The sequence below is a fragment of the Oratosquilla oratoria genome, chromosome 25, assembly GCF_046742065.1.
Source record: "Oratosquilla oratoria isolate Oo_2021 chromosome 25, ASM4674206v1, whole genome shotgun sequence".
NCBI classification, from domain to species: Eukaryota; Metazoa; Arthropoda; class Malacostraca; order Stomatopoda; family Squillidae; genus Oratosquilla; species Oratosquilla oratoria.
This window is the reverse complement of record NC_134801.1, coordinates 51,812,540-51,825,039: the sequence shown is the minus strand read 5'-3', so window position 1 is coordinate 51,825,039 and position 12,500 is coordinate 51,812,540. Positions and strand designations below refer to the sequence as shown.

General features: G+C 38.6%; 1 protein-coding gene across 2 annotated transcripts in view; it reads right to left on the bottom strand.

Moving 5' to 3' along the window:
- The window catches only part of LOC143038956 (uncharacterized), a 335,442-nt gene that overhangs the window by 180,549 nt on the left and 142,393 nt on the right, over positions 1–12,500 (bottom strand). For both annotated transcript variants that reach the window (XM_076208769.1, XM_076208767.1), the window contains exon 3: positions 2,586–2,679. In XM_076208769.1, the coding sequence (XP_076064884.1) occupies positions 2,586–2,679 (94 nt within the window). The remainder of the gene's footprint in view (positions 1–2,585; positions 2,680–12,500) is intronic.

Sequence of the window (12,500 nt, the reverse complement as noted above, 5' to 3'; positions counted from 1 at the left end):
AGAAAGAGGAGAGAGAGAAGTGGGAGAGAGAGAAGGAGAGAGAGGGAGGGACAGAGAGAGGGGGAGAAAGGTGGGAGAGGAAGAGAGAGAGAGGGAGAGGTGGGGAGGGACAGATAGAGGGGGAGAAAGGTGGGAGAGGAAGAGAGATAGAGGGAAAGAGAGAGAGAGGGGGGAGGGACAGAGAGAAAGGGAGGGACAGAGAGAGAGAGAGGGAGGGAGGGACAGAGAGAGAGAGAGGGAGGGAGGGACAGAGAGAGAGAGAGGGAGGGAGGGACAGAGAGAGAGGGTGGAGGGGGAAGAGAGAGAGAGAGAGAGAAAGAAAGGGAGAGGTAGAGAGAGAGGGGGAAGAGAGGTGGGAGAGAGAGCGAGAGAGGGAGATAGAGAGAGAGAGAGTGAAGGAGGGAGGGTAAAGAAAGGAATGGAGGAAAGCTGAATAAATAAGATAAAATAAATAACAGAAACTCAACAAACAGGAAACTGAATAATTTGTTAGGAAACATGAGGAGAAAAGGAGACAGGTAGAAGAAACAGAACGTAGAGACAGAGGATAGGGTAGACGAAAAGGAAGAAAAAAGAAAGAGAGAATTCGTTTTAGGCATCGATTAGATTTGAAGCGGACAGACGAGTGAACCAGCTGCTCTTGTAGCTCCAATGCAGCTGCAGCAGCAGTGCCAAAAGGAGTGAGTGCCATCGGTCTGTCCTGAATGGAGTCTTTCTCTCTCCCACTCACTCCTTTACTCCCCTCTAGAGTTCACTCCCACTTCCAGTCCAGATCCATCCATTACTGACCAGAATCCTGGAGCTCTCCTCCCACAAGGGGAGTAAGGGAAGGAGGTGAAGAGGAGGAGGAGGAGGAGGAGGCGGGGAAGGAGGAGGAGTAGGTGAAGGGGGAGGAAGGGGAGTGACGTTAATACTCGAGCCGTCACGATGAGTCATAGCTACCCGGAGCCAGTGTCACGAGCTCAGTGCGAAATGCATCGCTGATGGTCGCATTGTTGAACTGCCGGATTTACGGTGGTTTCGGTCCGTTTTTTTTTTTTTTTTTTTTTTTTTTTTTTTTTATACCAAAATCCGACGTGATGGTTGGTAATGAAATGTGTAAATAATGCATCATTGTTTGTGTACGACCCAAAAAGTATGTATGTATACTTTTTTGTTGTTTAATACGGAATTTGATTTAACTGGATTTGAGAATAGAGGATATTTGAAGCGTAATGTATGGGGAATTAAATCGTAAATTTTATTTATTTACTTATTTGTCTATTTTTCATTTGTTTATTACAATCACAGAGACTAATTGGAAAACAAAAAGGATATATGAATGCATATCTCTGTCAGTAAACAAATATATAAATGAATACATTGTTTATTCATGTATATGAATGTAACGTATATATAGATAAATATTAACTTAACCAACAAATTAACAGGTTAGTTGTAATAGGCTTGTAGACGAGGCTCGTAGATATAGGTAGACAAATGAGGTAGATGGAAGGGTGGGTAGGTGGCGAGATTTTTATCTTTATGAGTTGGATGTTTGGTAAACAACAGTTCGTAGGCAAAGGAGTTGCACAAGATCTGCCTAGTGTTTACAAACAGTCGCCGGGGACATGGATTTCAATGCTCTATAATGTTAATGTTTATGCTGATGTAACAATATGTAAACTATGTCAGTGTGCAGCGAATTCGAGATCGCTTGAGTAAGCAGTATTGCATGCGAGATTGTAACGGTGGATTTGATTGGAGAAAGGGTGGAGGAGAAAATGAAATTGGTTCACGATTGTAAGATCACGCTCTTAGGGGAGGTTCTAAAATATAACATTAAAGATCATTGGACTCAAATCATGACTTTATTGCAGAACTGACGTAGGACCCAAATTGAGTATTCCCGACAGGAGTTCCCTGGTGTACTTAAGGAAATCACGTTGTAGAAAAATTCGTGAAGAAAAGGAAAAAAATATCAACCGTTTATATACCCCTCTTCTATACATAAGATGATACTAAGTGGAATTTGACTAAGTCGGATGATTGGAAACACAGGACCTTCCTACTAAAGTTGTGAGTGACTATCATACGTAACAAAATGGTGAAAGGAAAGTAGAAATTGAAAACACGAAAGAAAGACCGTACATACAGGCGACAATCCTGTACAGGGGTTTAGAGAAAACAAAAATACGATTGATACATGCATCCATATTAGAAGAAATAGGTAAATAAAATGCATCAATAACTAAGAACTCAGTCACTCAATAAATTAAATTAGTTAAACCCCCAACCTTATAAAGTGGTTAAGAAAAAAGTATATATTCAGGAAATGGGGGAAATCAGATGAAATCAGGAGAAATCTATTCATCCACTACCCATTATATAGTGGTTAAGAAAAAAAAAGATTAAAAAATCGGGGAAATCAGGTGAAATCAGGAGAAATTTTCTTCACTACCCATGTGAAGAGAAAAAATAAAGAAATCGGGGAAATCAGGTGAAATCAGGATAAATCTTATACACTACCCATGATACACTGGTTAAGAAGAAGAAAAAATCAGGAAATCCGGGAAATCAGGGGAAATCAGGAGAAATCTGCTTACCATGGAGTAGACAGAGGCAGTGACGGCCATGTAGCGGGTGTCCAGCGTGCACCACCCCCGTCCACGAATGACGGACGGGTTGACCACCGAAAACCTGAAATGAATAATAAATAAGTAGATAAATGGATAGATTAAATTAAAAGTATGTGGGTATGTATATATATATATATTATAAACAAATAAATAAATAGATAAAGAAAATTAGAATAATTCTGTATATGTATATATATATATATATATATATATATATATATATATATATATAATGTGGGATAAGAATGGAAATTGCACGATTAGGAATGAGAGTATTCCTGACCGGTTTCGCTTTATGAGGCTTCTTAGAAGTAATCACGAAACCGGTCAGGAATAAAGTGTCTTTCCCAATCGTGTAATTTTCCTTCTTACCACTCCTGCACCTGTCATGATGCCACAATATATATATATATATATATATATATATATATATATATATATATATATATATATATATATATATATAAAACCATGCAATCAATCTAGTCTTCGTTTTATTCTACTTCCCTTGATAACCCTTCAGATACTGACTTTCATAGACCCCACCACTGCCCCCAAGATATCCGTCAACGGCCACCCAGTCATCCTGGAAGTTACTTTGGGAGTAAAGCTTGTACTGTTTTGTTGTGCCAGCGTTGGTCTCTGCCTTTTGTGTGATGTCTGCGTTTGAGACTTGTGGTGTTTGTCCTCGGGTTGATTTAATGTTTGCACATATATCATTTATAAATAGAGTAGTCAGTGAAGAATCAGATTGTGAAAGACCATTGAATTCATATTAAGGCTATAGGAATAAAGACGATACGTGATTGATTGAAAATAGAACCTTATTTCATTTATGTACAGATTTCTTTTTTTTTTTACACTAGTTAAGTCATAGGACGGTTGGTAGAATAAACCAGTTAAAGTGGAACACGACACGTATACAATGACAATAATGAAATTAATATACAATAATAAATATACAATACTACAAGTACGTATGTATAATATACAAGGAATGTTTAATGATACCATTACACACACACGAATTAAACTAGATAATCTTAACCCGGTTGTATCTTGATGTTCCTCATGGTCAGATTAAACTCACTTTGTGCATGGTTAAGTAAAAAACTCCCAAGACACCAATTCTCTCTGAAGAGTTCAACACGTGTGTAGATGGTTCAAGCAGATTAATTCTCATGAAGAAACTCCCAAGACTCCAATCCCCTCTGAAGAGTTCAACACGTGTGTAGATGGTTCAAACAGGTTAATCCTCATGAAGAAACTCCCAAGACTCCAATTCCTTCTGAAGAGTTCAACACTTGTGTAGATAGTTCAAGTAGATTAATCCTCATGAAGAAACTCCCAAGACTCCAATTCCTTCTGAAGAGTTCAACACGTGTGCAGATGGTTCAAGCAGATTAATCCTCATGAAGAAACTCCCAAGACTCCAATTCCTTCTGAAGAGTTCAACATGTGTGTAGATGGTTCAAGCAGATTAATCCTCATGAAGAAACTCCCAAGACTCCACTCCCCTCTGAAGAGTTCAACACGTGTGTAGATGGTTCAAGCAGGTTAATCCTCATGAAGAAACTCCCAGGACTCCACTCCCCTGTGAAGAGTTCAACACGTGAGTAAATGGTCCTTGGAAATTAATTCTCATGTACTGGTTTCTGCTTTCTCGCAATGGAAAGCCAATTAACAGGTGGGGGTGGGGTGGGGGGTGACTATAAGCTATAGACTGACGAACCTGCAGCATGGAGAGTGTTTTCATCCAAAGGGTAAATGCGCACTGTTAAATGGCCGGACATACATCCCATTTAACAAATGATGGGGATGAAGGTCATCTGTTCAATTTCGTGCGCATTTCCTCAGCAAAATTAACTCGGATCAAGTTGGCTTAATTGGTGTATATTGTTGCCATAACACGCGCACATACGTACACACACGCGCACAGACACACACGCCCAAGCACGCACAAAGTTAGCGCATCCTTTATCCTCGATATCCAGTCTACAAATGGTCTCTACTAAATTCATGACTTAATATTGCCAATAGATGGCGCGCCGATACTTGAATCCACTGTTTCGTATTCAAAGACCTACGGATTTCTGCGGTGATTGTGAAGAGGAGGAGAGGAGGAGGAGGAGTAGAAACGTGGGTGGTGGTGGAGGAAAAGGAGGAGGAGGAAGATGAAATAGAAACGTGCGTGGTGGTGGAGGAGGAGGAAGTAGAAACGTTGGTGGAGGTGGTGGTGGTGGTGATGGTGTTGGTGATGGTGATGATGGTGGTGGTGATGGTTTCGGAGGTTATAGTTGTAGAGGTGTTGGTGGTGTTGGTATTGTTGGTGTTACAGCAGCATCAGCAGGAGAAGAAAGAGGAGGAGGTGGAGGAAGAAGAGGAGGAGGAAGAGTAGTAGGAGAACGCAAACATACATTAGTACTTCATTGTTCGCTTCTGAATAAGTAGAAATGACTTATCTGAGTCATAGTTCCAAAACCGCAGTCGTCCAGTGTATGCCCTGACACTGCATTTCAGTTGGGCCACAGGGCTGAAAGGAATCAATCAAGGTTTGCAATGGATTTGCAATGACAAATCGCATCGACAGGAAGCCTTTTAGTCCCTAACGTGGGCAGAAATGAAAATTAATAAATAGATAAGCAATAAATGAATTGAATAAACAAATGGATCCACAAGTAAAATGTAAATAGATACATGTATAAATCTACTATAATAAGGTAATAGCTTCTGTCTGTCTGTTCACGAACTCCTAGTGTTTTGGAGATAGACCCCCATAACTATATAAATTCTGGTAACCTATTACTCCAGGTACTTGGATAACTATATTTCATTTCCAAAAAAAAATATTATTGTGGCTAGGGTTAAGGGTTAAAGGGGTACGGTGGGGTAACACGCCAATACTGTAGTGTCCCCTTAACACAATTGGTATTTTGTGACATAACTATGAACAAACTATTGTATATGTTCATGAATATTATTTATATTTGTAAAATTGATGTTGCCAGAGAGTATGATAGCCTTTGTAAGGAGAAAGCACGTAAATGTAAAATGATTGTATAATTTTACAAAATGTTTGAATATTGGTTATTTTTATTTTACTTTTTCGTGGACGGTAATATGCTCCAGTTCAAAGATAAAAGGTTGGTTCAGTTCTTTTCTTACGGCCAAATATATTTTATTTCCAAATGGCGTCTCCCTCCTCAAATTGATTATTTTTCTTACTTTCTTAACATTTAATTTGTGTTACCTTTTCCAATGAGTTATATTGATACGTGTAATTTTTCTCTACAAATTCTATCAAAATTAAAATGATCATCATTTGCCCGCAGCAACGCGCGGGTAACTTGGCTAATAACTCAATAAATAGGGAAACGAAACGTGGACAGTAATGGAAATGAATATATAAATAGATAACAAATAAATTTAAGAATTAAATAGATCCACAATTAAAAATTAAGATACATGTAATTCAATAGGGAAACGAAACGTAGACAGTAATGAAAATCTGTCTGCCAAGAGCTATTTCCCCCTTGCAAGGGGGTTAGCCAAAGTCAAAAGGCATATAGCCACTCCCAACCATTTCATTCCCATCCACCACCCTTTCCCTTCTCTCATCTTAGTTCCTCATGGATGACGGGTCATCCCTGTATCCCGCCCACTGCCCTGGTCCGAAGCAACGCAGCAAGACACAGCACATCAATAGGAAAGCCTCTTCACTTAATCAGCGACCCCCATGTCCGTCCCTTTATGCAGGAAAATAGAAGACGGGGGAAAAGGCCTATTCGGGCTGCGTCAAAATTATCATTCATACATTACCACTCCCTAACCCTCCCCCATCACCCACCTCCCGTTTTCTTTGCATCACACTATCATTTTATACACGGCCATTCTCCACGCACCCCTGTCTCCTACCTTCCCAACTACATTCAACAAACTAATCCCTCTGAAACTACTAAACCCACATTTGTCACTTTTTCCCTTGTAAAGCGGAACTATACAGGCATTCCTCCAGTCCTCTGGCAATCTACCCTTCCTCAGACACACATTAAACGACCTCACTACCTAGTCCACTATTACTGTGTCTTCATTCTTCAGACACTCCCCATGACCCCCATCTAACCCAGTTGCTTTACCTGTTCTCATCATTTTGATAACTACTTTCACCTCATCTTTTCATATTTCTCCTAAATTTTCTTTACCCATCACTCTCATTGTCTTAGCGCCTTCCACTGCTACCATCAATCTCTTCCTATTCTCCTCCACATTTGAAATGTGATATAATGAAAATTGATAAATGAATGGATAAAAAATGGATTGAATGATTAAAAGAATAAATTCATAAATAGAAAATAAATAGATAAATGTACAACTCAATACGTAGGAAAACGAAACCTGGACAGTAATGAAAATTAATGAATAGATAATGAATAAAGAAATTTAATGATTAAAAATGGATAAATGTATTCATGGGTAGAAAATAAACATATAAATATAAAAGTAACTCAATAAATAGATGAACGAATAAAGAAGAAAACGAGTATACAAGAACAAACAACTCGACATAATCACCAATTAGCAGATAATCAGATTGCTTAGGTTTCTTGATCAGCTCATCTCAAAGCTCTTGTCATCCAGAAGAAGAAAAGAATCTTATGATAAACAAGTCTCACCCTTCATAGATTTTGCTTTAGTAATTTTCAAATTATTTTATTTCTACAAAACGAATGTTTCATCAATCGAGTCCCAAATTCGTTTGATGATTTTGGCTTAACGTAACGGACTTCCTGTATGAGGAGGCTAGGATGGTACCCCTTACAGAGGACTTTCTAGCGTGGAATTTAATTAAAGCTCTTGGTCCAACTCGCTAGTGGCAAGATTCGAACCTTCAACTCGACCTCCGTCGCAAGTAACGACGCTCTAAACCACTCGACGAGCTGTTTGAAGTTAGCCAGAATAGATTGTATGAAGAGATTCACTGGCTTGAATGTTTTACCACTCTCCCTCCCTACCTCCTTTCATCGTCATAGAGACGATTTAAATCAACCGGACGGCAGCCAGAGTAGATTAAAAAGTGCCAACCAGTACGGAAGGGGTTGGCTGAGACGGACCCAGTCCCGCCATTACAAAGAAGGACAAAGAAGATGGAAACAGCAATAGACCTATTTGTTCTTACGGGACTGCTTCAATTGAAAGAGAATGTAAAAAGTGGAAATTGACCACAGACTTGATATAAATGGATGAGCTTACGATGTTGAGAAACAAGTTAGACCGGGTTTGGACATTATATATATATTGGTGAAGCGTGACAGGAGATTCTCTCTGAGGCATATTCTCTTAAAAACGACAGCAAAAGAATTCTTAATTAACTTTTTCCGTGAGCTCTCAAGCTTGCGAAAAGTAGATTTCTGGTAGGGGGAAAGGGAGTAAATCCCTTTCCCCCTACCAGAAATCTACTTTTCGCAAGCTTGAGAGCTCACGGAAAAAATTAATTAATAATTCTTTTGCTGTCGTTTTTTACAGAATATATATATATATATATATATATATATATATATGTATACATATATGTACATATATATACATATATATACATATATATATATATGCATATATACATATGTATATATACATATATATATATATATATATTATATATATATATATATATGTAGGCGTTTTTAAAGTGTCGTTTGCATTTGAACTCACGGTTTGCCCTAAGGTGAGATGAAATAGCTTGGTGGAAGTTCGAATAAAAGTAAAATTGCCTCCAGTACGGAATGAGTTGATCGAGATGTAGACTATAGATTATCTACTCCACCGAATAGTGTGTCAAGGGATTGAACGAATTAGTCATAAGAACATAACATAGATAAGAACTGAGGAGACTGCAAGAGACCATAAACCCTACACTAGCCAGTTCCATGTCCATTACGACCTTTCATCCCTATCGATAAATTTATCTCATCTTTTAAAACAACCAATTGTTTCAGGACTCACTACATGGTTACTAAGTCCATTCCATTCATTAACCACTTTCTTGGTAAACCAGATCCTGCTTCTTTCCTACTTAAGCCTAAATTTGTCCAATTGAAGTTGAGCGACAGCCGAAAGGGAAGGAAAAAGACGAAATGAAATAATAATTGTCATCAACGGATGCACCTGTCTCTAATGGACATGATTAATAAATATTTGAAAATGTAAAAGTAAATGTATTGGTTGAGCTCCCCTCTCTCCTCCAGCAAAGGGATTTGCGAAGGGAGAATCATATTGCCATATTAGAGAATAATAATTTCTTTGTATCAATCAATTATTCAATTATCTGATTTCTGGGTGCTCTTTACTCTCGGAGATGGAATTCTTGAGACCCATTCATTTGATATCGTTCATTAGTGTTCACAAACTGGGTTTTAAATCGTCCCATATAAAAAGAAAGAAGAGGTAGATAGAAGAACAGTTTACTCTCATCTGGTGTGATGTAAGGAATGGAACATTTGTACAATTTCACTTTTGTGGTATATTTTACGAATTTCTTTTAAGTTGATGGCGGCTGGGTCTGTTCATATGACCAACACTCATTACATATATGTCCTGGTTAATAGGTAACTTTTTCTACCTTATTTTACTTTATTTTATTCAATTTCTAATTTATATATTTTTATCTATTCATTTATATATGTATTTATTTGCTTATTCTTATATTTTTATCTATTTTTTTATTTATCTATTCTTCACTCGTTCTTTCTATGTGTCCAAACCATCCCAATACTCTTTCAACACTATTTTCCATCTCCATTTCCACTCCCGCACTCATTCTCACCTCGGTTCTCATTCTACCTAACCTTGTAGCCCCTACCAGACGTTTCTCTCAAACACATTTAAGCCTTTCTTCTCTGCCTCTCTCGAAATTCACGTCTCTTCTCTATACAGTGCTCTCGCCACAATCGCTCCTTCGTATGATCTCCTCTTTGCATTTATTCCCAAATGCCTGTTTCTCGGTACACTTTTTAATCCCATAAGTCATTTACTTCTCTCAATCTACAATTTACCTCCACCTCTACTCCATTTCCTGCCACATGGGACACCAAGTACCTAATGGTATCCACTTTCTCCAGCCTCCTTCCTTTAAGACTTTCTAAAATATATATTATTTTACAGAGTCTATATCTATTTTCTGTTTATGAGTAATTCATTTACTTATCTATTTGTGTTTTATTTATCTTTATCTATTAATTTGTTTATTTTTATGTTTATTCAGTAATTAATTAATTAATACAATCTCTTATTTCAATTAATTTATTAGTTTCTTAATTCAATTAATTGATTAATACAATTTCTTTATTTCTTTTATTTGTTTATTTTCTTTTTTGACTCAGTCTTCAACCAAATGAATTCATCCTTTGTCAGCCTGAATAATATTTGCAAAGGCTCTCACCAGGTTAAATTGGGTAGTGATTCGTTTAGAGAAATTTCTACACATATTGACACAGGATTGTTTTGGAATCCTCTCGATGTATTCATCAAGACACCCACAAAAAAAAAAATTAGAAAATCTAATTTGACATCAGTCCAACAGTTTTCGAAAACTGTTCCCCGAATTGGATGTCATGTTCTCATAATATATCACTCAAAAATCTGTCGTGGAAACAGAGATTGGCAGAAGTCAATCTTGTCTCTTATTTTCTTCGGGATTTCCTCCGCGTCAGAAACGGCCAAGATGGCTTCATTACAGAGCAATTTATTCACAAGATTCCTCCTCCCCTGCACGGAGGTCGAGCGCCTGAAGTCTCTTAAGGATAATTGTATTATCCGAGGTTATAACCTTCTGTTAAACAGGTTCTTCGGCTCTTGAAAGAAGAACTCTAAGCTGAATAGGATCGTCTGGTCTTTGACAGATTTAGGTTCTTCAGGGGTTCAAGACACATGCACATTCATGCACACACATACATTTAATGATTCGAGCTCGAGTCCTGAAAATTTCTACGTGTGTGTGTGTGTGTGTGTCTCGTTGGACAGATTAGGTTCTTCAGGGGACGAATACACAGATACACACACACACACACACACACACACACACACACACACACACACACACACACACACAATCAGTGATTCATACTCGAGTCCTGAAAATTTCAACTTGTATGTGTGTGCAATTGTGTGTGTGTGTGTGTGTGTGTGTGTGTGTGTGTGCGTATGTGTGTGAACAAAGATGTTTCTCGACTGCATACAGTATTTCCTTCAGCTGAAAAAAATTCGCCTTGTGACAACCAGGAGTTCCTCCGGCTGAATAAAATTGTCTGGCACCAAATAAAACGAAGTTAGACGTCCCCACTGGTTCCTGAGAGTATTCTAGATGGTTTCACTCCAATCCCTTAACACCCATAAAAATAAAACAAAACAAAACAAAATAGAATAAATGAAATAATATAAAATATGAAACTTCTATTCCAGCTTCATTGTAGCTTGTCTAAGAATTTGGTTTAAATTCGCGAACTTCTCCTATCAGGAGACTAAGACGCTGACCCTTCAGGGAACTTTGTAGAGTGGAATTTAATGAACCATACCCTTGGTTCAACTCGCCGGCGGCAGAGTTCGAACTGCGGTCACCTCGACCTCCGCCGCAAGTAGCGACGCTCTAACCCCTAAGTCTAGGCATAAGTCTTCGAAAGGGAGGAGATTTTACCCAAATTCCCATGTCGGCGACCTAAATCCTTATGTCTAAACATTTTAGAGATAAGCATCTAGGTCTAGACATAGCATTTTGATGATTTATGTCTAAACGTAGGTGTTAAGATATTTGATAAATTTGGTCTCTGTACTGTATTTCTTTACCAGTATATCACTAGCGTTTCTATCCTCAAGGAAAGCATGCTGACCGAACAGGTTAGGGCGTCGTTACATGCGACGAGGGTCGAGGGGTTGGTAGTTCGAACCCTGCTGTCACCGGCGAAGTTGGACCAAAGGCCTAAGACTTACCATGCATTTACTAATTACAAAGGCGGAGCATACCGACAGGAGACCTTTTGATCCATATCTAGGTCGGATGCGAAAAAAAATCATATTAATAAAATAATAAAAACTATAACAATGTAAATAACAAAATACAAGGTCATGGTTTATTAGATTCCACGCTACAAAGTCCTATATCTTTTCATGGATAGAAGCGCTGGAGAGCTCTCGGAGATGGAAGAAGTATTGCAGTGATAAAGCAGTTTCACCCTTCACTTTTGCTGATGGCTTTCTTGATTAAATTTTACGTGTTTGCCATGTCGGTTTCAGACCACACCTCGTCCATGTTAGAGCAATCTTTGAGCAATGCCATTTTCCCATTTCGTCTTTTCCTTTACTTCAATCTCAATTCCTTGCGACATTCCTTATCTAATGCAAGACTTGTCTATATGACGAAATTAATACTGCTATCTCTAAATTCAAACACACACACACACACACACACACACACACACACACACACACACACACACACACACACACACACACACAATTTCAGTATCGCAGCCCTGCGAGTCGTTAATTCAACTCTCGTGGGCGGGGAGTTGTGTGTGTGTGCGTGTAAGGTCACAGCATTACCCATAGATCGGTCATATATATGAGCTCTAAGCTCTCTTCCGGAAGGGAAATCGCTGTCGATCACGAGTCCAACGCATGATTCAAGACCATGGCGAAACACATACACACACACACACACACACACACACACACACGTGGGCGGGGAGTTGGGTGTGTGTACGTGTAAGGTCACGGCATGACCCATAGATCGGTCATATATGAGCTCTGAGCTCTCTTCCGGAAGGGAAATCGCTATCGATCACGAGTCTAACACGTGATTCAAGACTATGGTGAATCACACACACACGCACA